General features: G+C 42.3%; 2 protein-coding genes across 17 annotated transcripts in view; one reads left to right on the top strand and one right to left on the bottom strand.

Moving 5' to 3' along the window:
• Positions 1 to 1883, bottom strand: part of DCUN1D3 (defective in cullin neddylation 1 domain containing 3) — a 38482-nt gene extending 36599 nt beyond the window's left edge. Inside the window, exon 1 of one of the 4 annotated variants that reach the window (XM_045776391.2) lies at positions 1802 to 1883. The gene's annotated coding sequence lies outside the window, so the exon portion shown is untranslated. Of the gene's footprint in view, positions 1 to 1698 lie in introns of all 4 variants that reach the window. The other 3 variants (XM_045776389.2, XM_045776386.2, XM_045776387.2) reach the window with 3 other exon arrangements.
• On the top strand, positions 1367 to 21301 carry LYRM1 (LYR motif containing 1). Of its 13 annotated transcripts, none has more exons than XM_087870016.1 (6): positions 2263 to 2351; positions 7945 to 8055; positions 9156 to 9293; positions 15001 to 15160; positions 19030 to 19122; positions 20239 to 21301. In XM_087870016.1, the coding sequence occupies exons 3-6, from the start codon at positions 9253 to 9255 to the stop codon at positions 20353 to 20355; spliced, it is 411 nt and encodes a 136-aa protein (XP_087726142.1). In that variant the 5' UTR covers positions 2263 to 2351; positions 7945 to 8055; positions 9156 to 9252; the 3' UTR covers positions 20356 to 21301. The 13 variants fall into 13 exon arrangements, with proteins under 13 accessions (XP_045632356.1, XP_045632357.1, XP_045632348.1 ...); XM_087870015.1 differs by having other exon boundaries at positions 2271 to 2399; XM_087870020.1 differs by lacking the exon at positions 7945 to 8055 and having other exon boundaries at positions 2262 to 2351.
• The last annotated feature ends 995 nt before the right edge of the window (positions 21302 to 22296 follow it).

The following is a 22296-nucleotide window of genomic DNA, read 5'->3' as shown; positions in this document are numbered from 1 at the left end:
CTTTTTATTCAATGGTTCCAAATCAATTAAGGTGAGAACAGTAATCTTACTCTTTTCTTTTGTTACAGTTCGGTGAAACATCTAAACATGCTGTTACTTGTACAATCAAAGCATTAAATATTGTATTATCAGGTCTGAAAGCCCTGATGAGTAGGATGGGTTCCGTTATAATTCTTCTAGCAACACGCATATAAACTCAGTTATAGAGAGCCACGATTTATGGATGCACTCTAATCAAAGGATCCCTAAAATTTAGGCACTATCTCTTAAAGTTCTTCAGAAAACACAGTTCCACATTCAACAGAAGACCTCCAAAGAAAACATCAATACCAAGACAGAAATCATTACTTTTCACTCTGAAATTCCTACGACAAGCTAAAGAAGCACTACTTGATGTTTTTTTTAAACCAACAGAACATCAATAAAGAGATCTTCTTTCTAATCATTCTCTGCTTTCTTAAAATAATTTTTCCGTTGTTTGTATTCTTCTTTAAAACAAAACAGATCACATTTTCTCATTTAAGTCCATCTATACACAAAGAATCAGCTAAATAAGAAATCAGCACAAGCCAAATGTGTCACTGAAGACTAGTGTGTCCGACACACAAATGGAGAAAAAGATAAAAGAGCTATTGTCCAATTGCAGAAACAAAAAAGTAATATGGGGTTTTCTGTTCTCTGAAGTGCATCATGAAGTGTGGGTGGAGAGAAACATAGAAATCCAGAATTAGCCTAACATCAAATCATTTTGGAAAGAGTTGACAACATGTAAATTTCTCACACATAAAGTATTTAGAACAAGAGACTTTGATTCCTGGGCTATGATGCCATTTAGGAATCCTTGCAAGGGCTTTGGAATTCCAGTATTCATAGGAGAAAACGCTCATCTTAATTTGGAGCTACCAGGCATTGAGAGGTACTCCCAACGTGACACAGCCTGTAACTTAAGTATTACAAAGCTTGCAGTAAGATCTGGAATAGAGGCTGAACACCAAATTCAAAAGAGGTAAGCCAAGGTACCAAGTGCCAAAAAGGCAAAAAAACAACACAAAACAAAAAAACATGATTACCACTTAGCCACAGAGAACTGAGGTGGAAACGAGGGGTGTATATGGGGGAAGATGGGGGTGAAGGGGAATGGAAAAAAAACAATACATTTGTCACCCCGTCCCACTTCCTATACAGGATACAGGCAAAGCTTCCAGCCCCATTACCTCAGGCACAGATGGTTATCGTTTATGGCAAAGGTGCATAGAAAGGCCTTCAGGTCTGAGCCCCTTAATTCCAGGGCTGTTAATGATTAAAGAGAAGGATGGGGGTGGGGAGGAAAATGAGGGAGGAGGGAGCTGGAGATTCACCCACCACCTCCCGCTTGGACTCCTACCTCACAGCACTTACCCGGGCCATAGGAACAGAGTCTGCACCCTCTCCAGAGCAACTCCAGCCCCCAGATCCCCAGGCCTGGGTTGAGGGGTGCTGGCGGTGGGGAGGCAGGGACAGTAGGTAAGTTTTCTTGAGCCCTGCAGCTGACACGCCACAGGCTCCCCTCACAGCCTCTTCTTCCAAAGAGACCAGTCCAGACAAGGAGCTGATTTCCTCTCCTCCCCTTCCACCCCCTTTTCTCGAAGGTACCCAACCCCCGCCCCTTCATCTCTCAATGCTCCCCGCTTTTCCTCAAACCCTCCCCCCCAAACTCACAGCTGCTCCAGAGGTTCCTCCAGTCAAACCCTTTCTGGAAACGACGGCGGCCCGGCGGGTCCAAACCACCTACCATCCCCGCTCGCGTTTCCAGGCTCCCTACCCGCGCCGCCGCCGCCTCTTCTTCCACCACTGCCGCCGCCTCCTCTTCATCTGCGGCCCACCGGCGGCGGCCGCCCCCAAGCCCCGCCCCCTCCATCGCCTCCTGCATCATCACTTCCGGTAACCCCGCCGGCCGCCCGCTCCAGGAGGGAGAATAGAAGAGGGGCGGGGAGGAACGGGTGGAAGACTGCGTCACGACGTACGCACAGACGTACGAAGCCGTCGCCAAGTAAGGGCAAAGACCTAGCGACGCGAAGAGAGGGCTAGGAGGAGCTAGACTGGACCATTTTTTTGGCTGGAGTGGGGGGGGATAGCGAATGGGGTAAAGGGAAACTAGGGAGAGGATGAAGTTGGCTATATTGTTGCGTATACGGCGGAAGGTGGGCTGGAGTATAAAGTTTAAGAGAGGCTCGAGACTACCCCTGACCTGGAACTAATGCTCCCACAGAGGTCCTCCCGGTGGTTTAGTCCGGCCTGGCCTACCGGACCTGCCCGACCAACGTCGGCCGCGGCTCAGCTAAGCTCCCGGCACCGCCTCCTTCTAGCCCGCGGTAGGCTGCGGCGCTTCTGTGGGTGGGGAAAGGCAGGACTGACGCAGAGTGAGTTTAGGGGATGGAGACACGGACTTCTGGCGCGGGAGACTGGGGGAAGGGGTTGGCTCCCCAGGGGCAGGGATGGGGTGGGGGCGGGGGTGCGACGTTGCTAGGAGATGTGCTTGTGTGACCCCAGCCTCGCGAGGGCGGCTTGGTGTCATCGCCACTGGCCTCGGGAACCTGCCAAGGGAAGCGGCCCGAGGGCCGGGAAGCGGAGGCCTTTTGTGGGGACGCTGAGATGCCGGTTGGGCCCATCTGAGACTTTTCTGAGTCCTTTGGATCCCTGAATATAAATGGGAGATTAGTAGGGGCAATTCCGGGAACGAGAGGCATCATTCTGGGGAAGGTTGACCCAAACGAGGCCCCGTAGAGGCTACGGAGATTTTCTAGGATAGTGAGAACCTGCTTCTTATCGCCTCGGTCTGCAAAGGAGAACAAGACGGAGGCTTTGCTCCGTGACTTTTTATTCCAGTCCGGAAGAAAGTTAAAATGTAAATCAATAAGGAAGATAACAGCAAGTGCCACATGCCTGCCCCCTAAGACAATAATACTGGGTGAAGTGGTAGAAGATGGGGAGCGGGAGGGTCACTCATTCGGGTAAGGTTTTTCAGGCAAGGCCAGGTTTCGTAAAGATGCGAGAAAAGAGAGAAGCTAGGGAATGGACTTTATAGATGGAGAAAAGAGCCAACGGGAAGGGTTCTGAGGAAGGAAACGACGAGAAAGCCAGGTGGCTGGAACTGAAAGAACAAGGGCCAGAGTGATCTGTGATGGAGAAATGGCAGGGCCTGGTCAAGCAGAGCATTTTAGCCCAAGGTAAGGGTTTGGTTACCTGAGGGTTTTGAGAAGGGCAGTGACCTGATTTACATTTTTACAGAAAGTCCCTTGGCTGCTAGATAGAGAAGGGTAGAAGTTGTCAGACCTGTTAGGAGGCTGCTGCAGTAAGCCAAAGGAGAGATGGGTAGTGGCAGTGGAAATGTTGATAATTAAATTCATAATGCATTTTGGAAGTAGAGCTCAGAAGACTTGCTGCCGGATTGGATATGAAGTGTATGGGAAGAGGAGGAACCAAGGAAAACAGTTTGGGAGGGAATATCCTAAATTCTCTTTTAAACATACTAGATTTGCTAAGTCAATTAACCATCCAGGAGAAGATGTCGAGAAGTTATATCAAATCAGGGGGAATGTCCTAGAGAAAATATATAGAGGGGGTTTTAGAGACTACCCAGAGAAGAAGAGAAGCCAGATAAGGCCTCAGAGATAAAAGAAGGCTCCCTTAATATCCCACAATAATGAGACTCACTGTCATAATCAGTGAGACTCATCCACTCACTAGCCAGCTTCTGTTCATCCTCTGAGTCCTGGCTCAGATCTCTTCCTTCCCTTATACCCCAGCTGTCAGTGCTTTTGGACTTGTGCACAGGTGATTTCTGTCCATTACAGCAAGCCTGACTTTGATTGTTAATTGTATGTCCGACTCCCCATGGGCTATTTCTTCTTTGTGTCCTGCTGGCTCCTAGTACAGAGCTTTGCCCATAGGGCCCACTATATGGTTACAGCTAGGTAGGAACGCTATTCATAAGGTATCAGTCATGGACTTCAACAGTTCTGACAAAGGGGATTTTGTCCTGCTCTTGCTGCCGCTGCCAACCACAATCTAGATATGGTTAATCTCATAAAATCTAGAAAGGATACCAGAAGAAGTTTCAGAAGGCCTGGGTTTCAATCTTGGATCTGCTACTGACCAGCAGTGGCATTGGATAAGGTCTTTTTCATTGAGCTGGAGGGGTTGGCCTAAATTAGAGATTACAAACTGGCAAGACAGTTTGCATACAAACATATCGTTCATCCCACAAAGTGATGTAAATTTAAATTCTTTTAAATTTACTTACCAACATTTAAAAATTGGACATCAAAATCCAGATTTTCAGCTTCATTTGAAAAATGAGACATCTGGCAACACTAGCCTGAGGTTCCTACACTGCAACAGTCAGCTGGAGCCAATAAGCTTCTTCCCACCCACCCCCCTCCTCTAAAACTATCTCCCTGACCTGTGGGCATTTGATTTGCAGTTCTTGGTATAGCCCTGTGCTGTTCCTAAGGAGCCATTAGCTACTTGTAGCTATTTATTTGTTTTTTTTACATGTGGCTATTTAAATAAAAATGTAAATGCCAATTCCTCAGTTGCAGTAACCAGATTTCAAGTGCCCAGTAGCCACATGTGGCCAGTGGCTAGCTACCCTGTTGGACAGCACAGTTATAGAATATTTCCATCATTGAAATACATTTTGTTGGTCAGCACTGGACTGGAGGAGCTTGAAGGTACTCTGGGTGCCAGTCATTCCACACTTGTAGAGATGGGCAGTCATTGCTCCTACTCTCAAGGGATTTTGTCTAGTAAGGAGCTTGTTTCCTCTGCAGATGGGAAAAGTTGTTCATTTCGTAGTTACTTGATAGTTGGAGGGCACTTAGAAACTGTCTTGAGGGCAGGGACCCCTACCCAAGGAAGGTGAGGTTATTCAACAGATGGTTTGATCAAGGGTCAAATGCTAGAAAGCTCCAGCTATATCTAAAGTTCTAACTAAAGCTCTTTTGTCAGTTTCCTAATCCATTTCCCTAGGAAATTATCACAAAGGAGGGATTTAAATGTTAATTTAAACCTAAGTGTTTGTTGTTCTCAGACTTCCCCAGTTCCTATGAAGGGGTGAAATCCTGGGTAGTTCTGAATGAATGAATGGGGTTGATTTTTAGCATTGACCTAGTTTTCATCTATTTCCAGCACACATACACCCCCCACACATGTCTAACACATCCTCCTACTTCTGGTAACTGGTTCTCACCACCTCTGACTGACCCTTACTTTGTCTTTGTCTCTTAAAATATGCTGATAAGGAAACATACTTCCATTTCTTTTGAATTGAGGGGCCAAAACTTGGTTTCCATTTAGAACTTCTGTCTTTGAGGGGAAAAAGAGCTATATCTCTCTTGGTTACAAAAGCCTGATTGGAGTTCCCCTTACAAGTATAATCTCGAGTGTGCTCCTATGCTGGTATATTTAGAATGAGCTACTTGCCGCCTATGATCTTGTTTGGGATAATTTAGAAGTCTTTCAGACATCAGTATTTTTGTTTTTCCCTGTGTTCTGGAGATTTCCCATATTACAGGACCTAACCTAATTTCCATTCCTTTAAGTAAAATAAAAACACGGTCTACCTTCTCCCTGCCTCCTATCTCTGACACACCATATTGTCACTTTCTGTGTAAAAAGATGCTGTTTCAGAGAATAGCTGTGGTATGATTAAGTATACCACACAAGCATATCCTGAGATTTGCAAAACAATGTGTGGCTTTACACTTCCCTTTTTGGATTCTAGTAACCAAAAACTGAGTCCAGGACAGGAAACAAGTCTATTGGGTGTGTGTGTCTGTGTGTCTGTGACTGTCTGTCTGTTAATGAAGAGAGAGGAGAGAGGGTAGAGATGTGTGGAGCACAGCTTATCTTGAAGGTTATTCGATTTGGGTAAGGATGATACTGTGTAGGATATGGGTGTACACCAGAAAGTAGGAAATATAACAGATGTAGGAGAAAAACACACCAAAGGATAAGCAAGGAGTAAGAGATAAAGGAAGAAAAATAGGAAGGGAAGTCTGGGCATGCTTTCGATGTTGGCACCTGCATTATATTTCCAGTAAGAAGTATGTGCTGTGGTCTGAAGATAAGCGGTGCCTCCGACAGGGTTATTTACTCATACTGAAGAACAATAGCCCTTTACTGTACAGGGATTATTAATGATCAGAGGGAAACAGCTTTAGGAAAATCCATTACTATCACAAAGCAATAAATCCACAGGCAGCACGCTTCTTTTCCCTCCTCTGCAGACAAAGCTTAGCATAGATAAAAGAGGCCTCATTGTTTCTTCTTTATTTCCTCCTATTCAGGTAACATTTGCCTTTGTTAATTCCCAATGCTAAGTGATTTACATGGGTTATCTCATGAATAATTCTTACCACAACTCTTTGAAGAGGGTTCTATGTTACCCCATTTCACATTTTAAGAAACTGAGGCTCAGGAAGACTTGACCAATGTAGTGAAGTCAGAATTCAAACCCAGGTTTGACCATTCCAGAACCCATTTGCTCATTAGTTGCATTGTATCTTCTGTTCCTTACGTATGTGGAAAAACTTGGAATGCCTAAAACCAAGACAGTCATTCTTTACTCTGCTTTCCGGGGCAAGAAAAACTGTTTGCTTTGGCATTATGAGAGCATTTCAGTTCCCTAGAGGTTTTCCAAGTGACAGAGCTTTAAATTAAAATTTTGTAGGTTTGACCCCTGATCATTTGAGTGCAATGGATCTATTCCCCAGAAGGATTTTTTTTTCCAAGAAAAAAATGTATCAGAACCATATTTTTCTATATGTTTGATTCTAAGCTTCATGGAAACATAGTAAATCATTTCAGTCCAGGGCACTAACCATTACTGGGTTTTAAAAAATTGAAGAGTAAGGGTTACATTATAACTGTGTATCCTGTACTGCCTTAGCTGGCACTGATTAAGGCCTCCTCCCCAAATAACAGAGTCTTAAGTTCCTTATCCTGACACCCACAGTACCACTCTTAAAAACATCATTGTGAGGGTTACTTAGTATTTTTAAATACTGGTCCAAATACCAACACGTATGAGAATGGGCATTACTGGTGACTATTCTGTGTGTGTAAATTTATTCTTCTAACAAATATATTTCAAGCTCCAACTTTGTACCAGGCCTAAGAGTATGATGAATGAGGCATAGTCCTAACCTTCTAATTTATCCCTCCCCAAAACACACACAGTGGAGGAAGAAAGGTAAGCCAAACAGAAACTTAGAATAGGATGAACAGTAGGACACAAATGTGCTGGAGGGACATAGCTGAACCCATTTCAGCAGGAAGAAGGCACCCTGCGAAAAGTAAGGCAAGTCCAAGGATGAGAATCAGCAGCTAGGCAAAGAAAGAATATTTCAGTTGTGTGAATTTGGGCCTTCATTTGACAAAAAGAAGGGGTGTCGGATCTAAGGAGATTGGGACAGCAGGAGAGGGACAGGCCAGCATGGGTGCCCAATGAACACGTAAGACAGTGATTTCATTTGGGTGAGTTTCACAATCACCACCACCCCCACCCACCCACCCACCCAATCATGAAGTAGTTGGGGGAGAAATTTGACTATATTACATTCATTAGGAGAAAAAAAAATTCCACCTAGGGGCACATATTGAAAGAATGGAAAGAGTCTTTCCTTCAACCTGGGGTTTGAAAGTCAATTCCCATTGCCTTTTCTGTCCCTTGTTTATACTGCAACACTTTTTCTTAAGTAGAAGGCAAAGCCTCATGAGAGTCCAACACTGGGAATTTTGACATTCCTGAGACCAGAGTCATACTTCTATAAATTTCATCTGGAGAAGGAATTTTCATCTCTGCTCTTAAACTCCTCAGTGTTCATGCTGTGATGATCTTTCCAAAGGTGGGGAAAAGGGTGAAGTGGATAAATCCCCTAATACGAGCATATCTTCCCACAGGCCTCCTGTAAAACTATCTAGACATGCCACGTGCCTACATGTGCTGTGTAGAGTGGATTCTTGGAGCCTACCCAGACCTTTCACTCTTTCCACTCACCATAGAGTAGAAGGGTGAGTGAGTGGTGTGTTTTGTTTTGTTTTAGATTGATTACTTCCCCATTATTCCAGAATAAAAGTGGGAAAGCTCTTGGTCAGGAAAATAATCATCCAGCTTTATTGGCTCTTAATCCCAACTCTCCTGTCAATTAGATGGCATTAGGCAAGACTTTTTTTCACCATCTGCAAGGTAACAATTTGAAATCCAGCACATTTTAAAAGATATAAATTAGACCGTGATACTCCAACTTGCTTAAAATCTGCCAATGTCTTCCTTTGGTTTTTATACTACAAACCACACTCCTTTTCAGGACCTACCCTCCCAACCTGTGCTGGATTCTGCTCACCTGCAGCCTCACCTCCCTGACAGGTTCTGGCTGCAGGCTGCATTGACTATGCTTACCACCTCACAGCCTTTGTTGGTTCCCACCCTCTTCCTGAAGCACCTTTCCCTTAACCCTTCCCTCTAACAGCCTCCTTCATGTCATTCAGGACTCAAATGTCACTAACCACCCAAAATAAAATAAGCCTGCCCCTATTCATTTGTTCATCATGTTACTGGTTCATTCCTAGGGAGCACATATCACCATCAGAAATTGTCTTTTTCTTGTATCTCATCTGCTCTGTCACTAGGATATAAGCTTCAGGAGGGCAGGGACCATAGCTGCTTGTTTATCAAGGTTGTGTATCCCTAGAATCTCCTGGTGCCTGGTCCCAATGGGTACTGATGGATGGATAATTGCTTGGGAGGGACCAGTAAGGCCTGCAGAGTGGTAGCACTGTAATGAGCCCTGGTGCCTTTTCTGTTATGTCAGCTCCCTGTGGAGTGTCAGAACAGAGCTGCCATAAGGAACTGAAGAGCAGCAAGGTCCTGCCAAGTGCATAGCCTCCTTTAAAGGTGCTGATGGGCAACGTAAATTATAAAGGAAGGGCAATTGCAGAGAAGAAGGAAGGGCAGATGGTATACAGAAAACCTTATTAAAAGGTTATTCATCAAGGTGAAAAAAATGGTCTTTTGCCCTTTGTGGGAAGGGAACAAAATTGTTCAGTTCCTATTGTCACAACTGGCTAAGCTCTTTATTTTTTATTTTAAATATTTTATTTCTTTATTTGAGAGAGAGGAGGAGCAGAGGGAGAGGGACAAGCAGGCTCCAAGCTGAGCACAGGGCCTACGTGGGGCTCAGTTCCACAACCCTGAGATCATGACCCAAGATGAAATCAAGAATGGAGGCTCAACCAACTGAGCCACCCAGGTACCCCGGGCTAAGCTCTTTAAAGCAGTTAACAGACATTCAACCACATTCACTGAGATCGAGCATCCTATTTAGTGATTAAAAATTAGGGCTGGATTCCCAACGTTCTGGGTTTGAATCCTGACCTCACCTCTTTTTTTTTTTTTCTTCTTATTTTCTTTTTCTTCTTTTTTTCTTTTTCTTCTTTTTTTCTTTTTCAAGTAAAGTCTACACCCAGTGTGAGGCTTCACCTCACAGCCCTGAGATAAGAGTCTCTGCTGACTGAGCCAGCCAGGCACCCCCTGGCCCCTTCTCTTAATAGCTGATGTGACCCCTGGACAAGTTACTTACCTCTCTGCATCAGGTTTCTCCTTTATAAAGGGGATAATGGTAGTTATCTACCTTAAAGAATTGTGATGATTTGGGGAGTTAACATATGTAAAGCACCTAGCAAGCCTCTGGCACAGAGTTAAGTACAAAGCAAAATGTAGTATCATTATCATTATTCTAATGAGCAAAACAGTCCAAGCCCTCCAGGAATTCAGAGACTGTGAAGAAAAAGACACAATGAAATTGCAAAATAGCAATGGCTGGCTGTGATAGTAGCAGAGAGAAAGGTGCCCCAGAAAAGCTTGAGAGCAAGTGGGTGTCTACTACTAGGTGGCTAGCAGAAAATCGGCATTGTACGTGGATGGCTCAGCCAGAATAAACACCAAGGCAGGACAGCAGGGTGCCTTAGAACAGTAACTTTGAAACTTGTTTTTCAGACTCTGTATCTCAATTTGTAGTATTATTTACCCATATTTTAAACCAGCTTTAAAAACTTTTGTGATACATTTATTTAAAGGAAGCTCTATATTGCTATATCAAAATCACTTTAAATTATGGGTTTGATGGACGATTACAGTACCTTAAAAGAATCATAATAGGAAAATATTTGTACATCCAAAGAAATCACCTTCCCAACCAATCTTTGGGACACCTGCTGTAGGGGAAACATCTTGCAACTGTGACCAGAGGCCAAAATACACTAGCAGCAACATTTGTCAACCTTTGCTTGGTGGCACAGGCTGTAGTTGGTAGATGCTTGGTAGTGAATTTTATCTTGGTACTGTGCTTATATGGGGTGCGATTTTAAGCAAAGACCAGTTTCCAGTCACATTTTCTCCCAGGGACACTGATATCTCTTATCTTTCCTCATTCTCGGGTTTTGTGGTTAAGGAAATAAAACAGTTTGATGAAATGTCAGTCTCAAAATAAAAGTTACAAAATTTTAAGAACTCTTTAAGAATTGACTTCGTAGGGTGTCTGGGTGACCCAGTTGGTTAAGTTGTCTGACTTGGGCTCAGGTCATGATGTCAGGGTCCTGGGATTGAGCCCAGTGTCAGGCTCCCCACTCATTAGAGATTCTGCTTCTCTCTCTCCCCCTGTCCCCCTTCCTGCTTGCTCTCTCTCTCTCTCACTTACGAGTAAATAAATAAATGAAATCTTAAAAAAAAAAAAAAAAAAGGAATTGACCTTGTGGTCAGTTGTGACTGTGGGTCAGTTGTGGTCCCCTAGGGGTGCCTGGGTGGCTCAGTCAGTGGAGCATGTGACTCTTGATATAGGGGTTGTGAGTTCGAGCCCCACGTTGGGTGTAGAGATTACTTAAAAATAAAATCTTAGAAAAAAATTGTGGTCCTTTAGACAGTTTGATATTCCTCATGTTGCCTGTAGGAAAATCCCAGCAGACCTCACTGCATCAGATCAACCCTTGAGACAAGTGAAGAAAAGGGGCTGCTTCAGCCTTGCACCAGTAGTGAGAGATCACGGATAGTTCCAAAAGAATAAATGTTGGTTTCTATCCATTAAATCTGTTGAAAGGAGAACTCTTTGGGAAAAGGCACTTTCTCTAAACAGGTTGCTTCCTAGGAACAAAGACAAAAATATAAACCAAAGGGAAAAGAGCTTGAAGAAAAAAATTATATATGGTCAGTTTTGTTTCTAGAATCCCAAGCTTTCTGTATCATGAGGTATTTTCATTTATTCAGCAAACGTTTGTTGAATACTAGTTACACACTTGGCTAGGTACCAAGAATTGAGCAGTAAATAGGACGGACGTGGTTACTGTCCCCATAAACATGAGGATCAATTGGGGGAAGACAGACACCAACAAACCATATTACTTGAGTGATTAGTGCTACAAAGAAGAAATTTAAGAATCCTCAGGAAGGGTCAACAGAGCCCTGCACCTAATGCATGTGGTGCGGGGAGAGGGAAGGATTTTCTGAGACATCCATGTTTGGGGAACTGAAGGAGGAGTTGGGGTTGGTCAGGTAAAAGGGAGGAGGCCAGGAGAGAGCCTTCTAGAAAGGGGGAACAGCATGAAAACTAAGAAACACATGATTCCCTCAAAGAACTGAAAGAAATCGAGTAAGAAAACAACAAAAGAGGCATTTTTCTTGTCTTTTCTCTGAAGACTTGGAAGAAAGTGTTCTTAAGCTAGACTTGCTAATAGTACACAACGGGGAATACAGCTTTAGACCTTTCTCTCTTGGAATCTTTGTGACTTGGGTTTTCTGGGTCACCTGGTGTTGGAGAAGGAGACATCACTTATCTCCCTTTCGGGATTAGTTTTCAAAATACTTAAAACATTAATTAAAGTGTTTTGAAAATAGTCCTATTAAGTACCAATTGTTAGTACTGCTTGTTACCTTGAGTACTCTAATTGCAGGGCTTGTGTATCTGACTATGGTATATGATCAGTTACAGTTTGAAGCTGTGGCTCTTTCAAGTAGTGGAAGGAAACCAGTGAAAAGTCAGGCTTTGGAGACGGTTGCTGCTGTTTTAGTATGACAGACCTCCTTCACTTTCCTCAAGTGTCACGCAGTAAGGGAAGTTTCATCTGCTAATGACAGGGAAGTGAAGCAATCATTAATAGAAGTTACAGACTCCCTGCCCCTCACAGGAACTGACTCACGTATTTTCATATGAAACCATGGAGTTTTAGGGAGAACCAGAAACTCAGAAACCTGTTTCCTTACCAGGAAAAGTCATCATCTCATCATCTCTTGGGTTTTTATTACAATTAGCCACAAAGCATGATGTTCTGTCTTGGTTTTTACAGATTTCTTCTAAGCATTTTTATTTTTTTTTTGTAAGGCATCATGCACATCAGAATTGGTGTTGATTATAATTTCGTTTTTATCTTTGGAATTGGGTGAAGCAGTGCTTTCATGCTTTTCAGCAAATGGTTAAGCCTTGGTTCATTCTGTGTTGCTCAAGAAAGGTCACCAGGGTCAGGAAGGGCAATCATATTAAAAAATTCTCTGTAAGGTAAATTATTTGCAGGTACTTAGAATGTCTAGATAAATATACCTCTTTCCAGCTCCCATTGCATTATTTAGCTGCCCAAGTTCTCATAAGCTCAGGACCATCCTAAAGCATACAGTCTCCACATGTGACACCCCCCCCCCTTGGGTTGGAAATGGGTTCTGTTCCAAAGGGCAGTGAGCAGCCTACTTCCCCATTCTGATGAGCCTGTTTGAGGAAAGCCCAGTACTCAATGAGGTGTCCCAGTGCCTGGCCCTGCTACTCACTTACCAAATCTGTCCTTGTCTTCCCGGCCTACCCCATTCTCTAAAATCTGACTAATCAGAATCTTCTATAGTAGTGAGAATTTTTTTTTTCTGTCTTCTTTTAGTTGTAGAAGTAAATAGTAAAGACATAGGCTGAAGTTTTTGCATAAGTAAAAAAAAAAAAAATAGGGGGAGAAAAAAAAAGAAATACCTAATGTTCAACATTAGGACATTAGTAGGAGAATGGACAAATATACTGGGATATCTTCATACAGTGAACTGAATTGCAGTATTGAGAATATATGAGCTAGAGCTACATGTAACAACACAGATGAACATGGGCAAAAAAAAGCAAGTTTCAGAAGGACATAATACCTTTTACATAGAGAGCTGACCCTTGAACAACATGGGTTTGAACTACACGGGTCTATTTGTAAACAGATTTCTTTTGATAAGTACAGAACAGCACTGTAAATGTATTTTCTCTTCCTCATGATTTTCTTAATAACATTTTCCTTTCTCTAGCTTATTTCATTGTAAGAATATAATATGTAGTACGTATACATAGGTGTTCATTGACTTTATGTTATCAGTAAGGCTTTATGTCAACAGTAGGCTATTAGTAAAACTTGGGGAGTCAAAAGTTAATCAGATTTTTGACTACGTGGAGGTCAGTACTCCTCAGCCCCATGTTGTTTTAAGGGTCAACTGTATAAGATTTGTAAACTTGCTAAGCAATACTAGATAATGTTGAGTGTAAAGCTATGTGTGAGAAGACAAATAACAAGTTCAGGATATGGCTCATTCTAAGAGAGAGGAAGGGAAATTTGACTAGAAGGGGTATATTCAAATGTATATGTAATGTATTCTTTAAGATCCATTGTGAATATTTGGCTATTAATTATATTCTCTGTATCTTTTGGCATACCTGAAATATTTCATAATAAAAATAGTTGACAAATTTTTTTTTTCAGGAATTTAATCTTTAAAAATGCAATTAGCTTTGGGAATATACTTAGGTCAGGACTCACTTAGTCAAGTCCTCTGAAATTAAAACTAGTGTTTCAGAGGAAAAACCCAAGGAGGCCACAAGCTCTTCAGTCTTCAGAAAGATTTTCAGTTGTACTTACTGTATGGTTCTTATGTGAACAAGAAAGCAGACCAACAATTTTGAGAGATATTTTCAATAAGGTTATGATAAACTAAAAGAGAGGTTGCCACCTGGCAGCCTCTGGGTAGAATCAAGCCTGCAGACCCATTTTGTTTGACCTTCGTGGTACTCAAACTTTCAAAAAGAATGAATTAGTGTCTTTATTGAGATTTCACATTTAAAAAATCTAGATTGCTACCTATTGTTAAAGTATTGGGAAATCTGGCATTCCTAGGCCTTCATTTCTTTCTTTCTTTTTTTTTTTAAGATTTTATTTATTATTTTAGAGAGACAGAGAGAGAGTGGGATGGGGGGAGAGGGAGAGAGAAAATCCCAAGCAGACTCCACAGTGAGTACAGACCCTGACACGGGGCTTGATCCCACAACCCTGAGATCATGACTCAAGCTGGAATCGAGTTGGATGCCCAACTAACTGAGCCACCCATGCGCCACCCTAGGCCCTCATTTCTACATGGCAGCAGCTGCCTGGAGCTGAGTAGCAACTGTTCCTTTTCAGGGGACCTCTGTCCCCACCCAAGCAGGTTCCCTCATTTTATCTGCCAGGCCCTAGAGGTTCTTGAGTTTACAACCCCTACATTAAACTCAAGTTACTTAACTAGAAAATTTAGTTATTCAAAATGTGCCTTTTCCAGGCACGCTGGTGAGTGCTGTAGTTTTACAAAAATACACACTAAAAGCATCATTCCTAAGATAGTCTGGTAAAGAATTTAGGGCTTTAAAGTATAGCACATTTGAATTTTGGTTTACCGTGTTTGTAAAAATGGCCGTCACGGCCAACATTAACTCTCAACCATGGGATGATATACAAGGACAGCTGAGAGATCACTGGTATTCCTACAGCACTGTTCTGGCAATGCTACCGAACAGATCTGTTGAGAAAGAGCAATTATTTCTAGACTAATTAAAGAGCTTGATTAAAAAAATGTACATCTGCCTAGCTGCCTACTGTCAAATTGAATTTTCATGCAAATTTTCCCTCTTCTATTTTGGTGGGCCTGAGGATGACAACAGCAACACGACAAGAAGTTCTTGGCCTCTACCGCAGAATTTTCAGGCTTGCGAGGAAATGGCAGGCAGCATCAGGGCAGATGGAAGACACCATTAAAGAAAAACAGTACATATTAAATGAAGCCAGAACACTGTTCCAGAAAAACAAAAATGTAAGTAGGCCCCAACTGGAGATTGTAAGGAGGAGGGCAGTTTCTTGTGATGTTTGTTCTTTTCCGTCCGAAAATTGGGAGGACTGAACAGCACAGGTCACGGTGGCAGAATGTGGGGCTAGAAGGGCCCAGAGGCACAGCCGAGCTAGCTTGCTCAACTACTGGGAAGCAGAGCCCAGCCTGGGTTTCTCTTTTCATCTGTTGCAGGTCTCAGTCCAGCCTGTAAGTGGCTCAGTGTCCTCAGAAGACCCCATGAGCCAGGTGACACAAGCCAGGCCAGTGAGGGTTTTCAGGGGAGGAGCCATTCATCACACATTGCCTATTACCAGCCCCTCCCACAGGAGGTGGGCAGTTAAACTTTTTTTTCGATTCATAAACTATTCAAGGCCTCCAAGTATAAACCCATTCAGAGGGAAGAGAATAGGATTAAGACACAGGGTTCCCTTCATAACTTCACTTTGAACTCGAGCCTCTTTGGCTAGCAGAGTGAGTTTTCCCTTTGGGACCACAGAATTGGGTAAGATAGTGCCTCCATTAGCTAGTTTAATGGAACTGCCCACCCAGACACCAGGGAGCCAAAGACCATCTGTAAGAGGCTTGATTTAACCCATCCCAACAAACTAACGCATTAGCTGTTAGCTCCTTATGAAGACTGCCTGGCACTAAGCATGGAAAGAGCCTTTCAGCTTCTGACTTTTCTTGCCTCCTTCTTATTGATCTCATGGAGTCAGTACTGTCACTGTTCCCGTCATGAAACCTCCTGACAGAGTACTCTCTCTTCCCTCTCTGACCCCTGTTTCTGTGTCCTTTTTGGCCCTGTCTTCACACCCTCCGGCCAACTGTAAGGATTCTCTGAAGGTCAGCCCTCTGCGCTGAGGCCCAGGGACCATGCAGCCACTTTATGGTTCCAGCTCTCATATCTGAATACCCAGCCTCTGCCTCTCACCCATCACCTGAAGGAGCTCACGACAGGCATGATGATCCAAAGCAGAACTCCTCCTTCCACGAGGACACCTCCCCTTTCCAGTTTGCTTATTTCTGCTCTAGCTCCTGTCGCCACTCTGCAACTGTTTGCTCTCATTCTTTCAGTCAGCAAGTATTTGAATGCCCACCATGTGCCAAACACTGGACTAGATATAGAAGATATAAAATGAGCAAAACCAAGACAGGATCCCTCAAAGATGTTTCAGAGTTAGATGGTAAGAAGTGTAAAATTGTAGTTGGGGTAAACGCTACAAAAGAAACTCTCCCCACCTACAGTACCTTCCCCTTTTCAGAAGCCTTGAGGCCTCCCTGCTTCATAAAACCAACCTGCTCATGAAGCTGATCTCTGCCTTTCTGACCCTCCTCTAGCTTCTCCAAACTTTTTGTACCACACGCCAGAGTGTATTAAAAATGTCTGTTTTGTGTATTTTTATGAGCTTATTGTTACATTTAATGAACTTACTAATATATTTATAAATCAATATGAGTACATAAATGGGAGCTGTGGGCTCAGAAACTTTTTTTTGAAAGGAGTAGATAATGAAAAAGTTGGGAGACCACTGACCTATGCCTACCCCTGAGTAGTTGGTCATACTCTTTCTTGTTTGTCTCATTTATGTTGGTGTGGTCTCCCCAACCAGATTGTCAGTTCCTCGAGCATACAGACAATGTCTTATACTTTCTTGTATATCCCATGGAAGTTGCCCTGTGGTTGTCACTAAATTCATGAGCATTTACAAATACTTTGGCTTGACTTACCTTCTCCAGGAAGTCTTCTTCAACTTCACTGTCTTCACTCAACCCCATGGCAGAAACCTATTCTGAATTCCTGTGTAGCCGTCTGCAGCAGTCATTGCCCTGTTGATTACATGCCTCCATGCCTTTTCTGGAGCTTTATGCATCAGAGTTGTAACCTTGATAGTTGAAGGCAGGGACCGTGGCCTCACAGGGTCTAGCCTGGTGTTGGAGATACCATAACAGCATGTGCCCAGTAAACCTTTTAAGGCTCGCTCATGTGAGGACTGCTCAAGACCCTTTGGGTTTTCAGTTATGGCAGTCATCAGTCCTTCCTTTGCCTCTGCTTGAACTGGCCTAGTGTGGTATGAGCCAGAGGGAAGTGTGTGTACCAGTGATGCTACATGAGTGAGACTATTTTGTCATGTCTGGGGAGGAGATAGATGGGTTTTTAATTTTAAGATACGTACTTGTTTTGCCATGTATTAGAAAATAGAGTATCAGATAATTTTACAAATACTATGCTTAGGAGACAGTACATTTAAAGAAAAAGTTTAATATTAGTATAAATGGTATATGGATATAGCAGAATCATGAAGGCAGCCTCTGAATGACTGAATTTGGAGAACTCTAACCCAGACTTGTTCAGAAGGACAGTTGGAGTCCTAAGAGCCCTCAGCCCCATAACCATACACATCTTTATCAGGGGCTTTTTTCTCCCTAGTCCCTTATGCAGATGTAGCTAGTTTCTTGGAACTTCACTTGCTGTAAGAGTTTAACAATAATCCAAAGGTATCTCGTGAATTGCTCTGAATCCTAATGGGCAAATGGGAACATGGAGATCTGTTCCCAATGTGGACATCAGAGCAACAGATTCTGAGAAGCACAGAGGTCAGAAAGCTGAGCCTCTGCCCCCAAGGGACCCAGCTGTACTTCTGTGCATTGCAGTTCCTAGAACTCTTCTTTGCTCCAAAAGGTACCACAGAACAGGCACGCCCTTAGAATTTCCAAGCCTCACTGGCCCAGACGTCACTGTGGGTGTCATCTGGGACTGGTGCAATCCCAGCTCTGCTTTGAAGCCCACTTGAAAACTCTTTGCAGAGCCATGTGTCAAGTCATTTTCCATCCTTGAATGAAAGGGTTTCTGCCCTTCTATCTCACATTCTGTTTTTCAGAATGAACTTGCGATTCTTCTACTTGAAACTGGACTACCATGATTTGACTATTTGGGAATTTAAAAGGCCATTTCTTCCCCTTACCAATGAGCAAGGCAGTTTACAGTTCAAAAGAAGAGGTGGATCATTCTCCGATATCTTACTTAGGGGGTTTCTAGACAGCACTTGCTGCAACAGTTGGGCTAAAGTTTAATCAACGTGGGGAGGATATGAAGAATTCTCATTCAGTGCTGGTGGGAATATAAACTGGTACAACCTCTTAGAGGGTACTTTGAATCTAGAGGGAATGTCTGTAAGAATTAAAAATGCATGAACAAATACCCTTTGACCCAGCATTCTCTAGGAATTTATCTTTTAGATATATTTGCATGTAAGCCAAAAACAATTTTAGAGGGATCCATAACAGCATTGTTTATAATGGCAAAAGACTGGAAATAACCTAAATGTCCATCAGAAAAAGGTTGATTGAATTATAACACAGCCTTATGTTGTGATTTTGTGCAGCTGTTAAAAAGCATGGGCATCTGTGTACATCTAGAAGGAGCTTCAAGTTGTTAGGGGAAAAGCAAGGTTCAAAACAAAGTGAGCTATCATTTGTGTAAGGAAAGAAAACTAAATATATACATGTATGCTTTTATCTATATAGAATGTCTCTGGAAGGACAAATAAGAAACTGCCAATAATTGTTGTCTATGAGAAGGGGAACTATGACAGGGGTAAAAGGGAGACTTCATTTTTATATTATATCCTTTTGTATTATTTGAATAATGTTTTACTATGTGCTGGTATTACCTATTGCAATAACTTTTTAAATGGTTAATCTACAGTAAACTTTATATTAAATTGCTTTTGATTTTTCAAATTCTCAGCATTTCATTTACTGGCTGGTGAACTGAGGAAGTTGAAGATGTACACCTCTACATAAGGAGCATTAGAAAGATGCTAACAGCCTCACCCATTTTCTTCTTTTAATAGCTCACAGACGCAGACCTGATTAAACAGTGTATAGATGAGTGCACAGCCAGGATTGAAATTGGACTGCATTACCAGATTCCTTATCCAAGGCCAGTAAGTGTGACCCCAGTTAACTTGTGGTGGGTGCTTATCCTCACCAACCCAGTCACTTCCAAGAATGTGTACCAAGAGGGCTAGCATTTGCCGAGAAGTCTAGAGCTTCTGTGGCAGGCATGTTGGAAGTAAGCTGTCCTTGCATGCCGCCAACCCATCACAACAAACTAAAATGTCAATGAATGCCTGATTTCTCCTACTCGTACAACTTTCCCACATATAGAAGGGAAAGCCAGCTTATATTTATATAGCTTTCTCTTTTTGACTTTCATCTTTTTTATGGAAATATTTTTCTTTTTCTTTTTAATGAAAGATGGGTTTATTGGTAATAGCATTTTTAAAGGGGAGTGCATGAGGTGGGAAGTGAAAATGGTCCAAAATTCTCACCCTCTAGAAGTTAGGTTGGGCCATATGAAATTGCCAGTGTTCTACTCTTGACCTGCAAAAACAAGAATTTCATACGTACTGCCTCAACCTAGTAGTTGGGCAATATATCCTTTGTCTTTTTTCTATATTCATGTACATACAGTTTCTTAATGTACATGGAATCCTGGGCATACTATTTGCTGCTTGCTTATTTTACTTCATCTGTTCTGGTCATCTCTGCCTCCCATCTTTTTAAATGGTTGTCGCTGTATCCTGTTACAAGAATGTGACATAACTTACCCAGCATCCATTTAGGAGTCATTTAGATTGGTCCCAGTTTCCCACGATGCACAGAATAGCTTTGTACACATAAACTTTTTTCCTCACCTTCTTTGGATTCTCATCTCACCATGTGATCTGTGGTCATTTTTCCCTCCATGCAGGCAATATGACAAGAGCACAAGCTCTGGAATCAGATCTGGGTTCAAATCCTGGTTCTACCACTTAATGTATATATAAGCTTAAACAAGTTATTTAACTTCTGAGCCTCCATTTCTCATCTATAGATATTATCTAATTCCTTACGAGATTATTGTAAGGATTAATGTGAATAAAGATTTTAAGGATTAATGAGTCTGTAGATTTAGTGCTTAGCAGAGAGCACAGTACCTAGTAAATCCTCAATGGATATAAGCTGCTGTAATGATTATAATTCTTAATATTATCATTATTCTTATTCTCATTATTCAGATTCATCTGCCTCCAATGGGCCTTACTCCACTACGAGGCCGGGGACTTCGAAGCCAGGAAAAACTGAGGAAACTTTCCAAACCAGTATATCTCAAGTCTCATGATGAGATTTCTTAACCCAGAAGAAAATTTATTTCTCAGAATGATGAGCCAACTAGGTCTTGAATGTAAACCAGATGACAAAACCCTTCTGTTTAATTAGGGGCAAAAATTTAAGTATCTTCTTAAAAACATCCAAAATATTGGTATTCACCCCATGGTCTGTGCTCACACATCCTTACAGTTCATCAGGTCTTGCTGCCTACACGGATGACACTAACCCTAGAGGTTACACCCTCGCTGAAGCATCATTTGGAAACAAGACTGAGGCCTGTATATAGAAGGAAGACAAAGCTTTTTCATGGAAATGCCATTTGCCAGACATGCCAGCTGATAGGAAGAAATTAGCCAGTTGTTGGAAGTTCTCATAGTTACTATAAAACTATACACCACCTTCAGAATATTTTTCAGGGGCGCCTGGGTGGCACAGCGGTTAAAGCGTCTGCCTTCGGCTCAGGGCATGATCCTGGCGTTACGGGATTAAGCCCCACATCAGGCTCCTCCGCTATGAGCCTGTTTCTTCCTCTCCCACTCCCCCCTGCTTGTGTTCCCTCTCTCGCTGGCTGTCTCTATCTCTGTCAAATAAATAAATAAAATCTTAAAAAAAAAATAATAATATTTTTCAGCTTTTTTCCCCCCAAGTTTTTGCTTAAAAAACAGTCTTGCTTGAAAGTGGGGTTTCTTTGTGTATGTTTTGTTATCTTTTGACCTTCCCAATTTCCAGATAAATTCTCCTTAAAAAGTGCATCATTGGGGGTGGCTGGATGGCTCAGTCAGTTAAGCATCTAACTTTTGATTTCAGCTCAGGTCCTGATTCGAGGTCTTAGGTTTGAGCCCTGCGTTGGGCTCCACACTCAGCAGGGAATCTGCTTGAGGATTCTCTCTCCCTCTCCATCTGCCCCTCCCCCTGTTCGTGCTCTCTCTCTCTCTCTCTCTAAAATAAATAAATCTTTTTTTTTAAAAAGTGCATCATCATTGGATTGACTGTGTTTTTTCATGAAATTTTACATGAGACCCATCCCTGCCCCCAACATACACATACACAAAAGTATTTGTGTTAGATAAATGCATGTGTTTACCTTATAACCTATGATCACTTAGAATGCACCTAGGATCTGAAAGGCTCACTTGAAACCCATACTGTATTCATTATAAGTATTTTATCTTAACATAATTAGAAAGTACAAGGGCCAAGGTGGCTTTCATATTATGTCTAAACAGAAATGGCACAAAGAAAAATCAAAATACAAAGGATTTATACCCCTGCATGTGTGGAGTCCCATGGCAAGTCACGTGTACCTCATTATCATTCCTTCTGAACTCCAAAGAGGATAAGCATCACAAACAAAGACAAATCTTTATCAATTTTGGTCTTTCTCTGTTCTGTTGAACACAATTGCAGCTACAGGCCTTCAGTGAAGAGACAGTGCCGGCAGACGTGTCGGCCATTGAGTGAGCACAAACCCTAGCCTCGCTTGAATTGGGAGACATAAATCTGCTATTCTATCAGTCACTCTCCTTCTAAGTGGTCACACTGTGGAAGCATCTTCCTGCTTAGGTGTGGTTCTAGTGTTTAAGCATTTTCTCATGCAACATAGGACCTGTGAAATCAAATCAAGTACTTCATCTGACGGTCAACCATTGAAACAGTGATCTGTTCTTGCATTGGAGGAAAAACTGGTTCTGCTGAACCAAGTGAGACATGGCTTGCCTGTCTCCTTCCTGGTCCCTTTCTAAGTAACTCAAGGTGATTTTGACTGTGCAACTTTTGTCATTAACGCTGTTGAGTGTAGAAACCACTCTTTCCCCCAGCCTCTTCTAAAATTGGAAGTCCATTTAATTGCTAGCTAGCCTCCTGAGTATCTTCTATGTGCCAGGAACCTTACCTAAATGTGCATTTTATATACCTAGCCTCCTTTGCAAAGATGTATATTCTAATACACAGAAACATAATTGTCA

This window comes from Ursus americanus, chromosome 2, assembly GCF_024610735.1.
Source record: "Ursus americanus isolate L20-20 chromosome 2, mUrsAme1.1.p, whole genome shotgun sequence".
Lineage (NCBI taxonomy): Eukaryota > Metazoa > Chordata > Mammalia > Carnivora > Ursidae > Ursus > Ursus americanus.
This window is presented reverse-complemented; position numbering and strand designations above follow the sequence as displayed.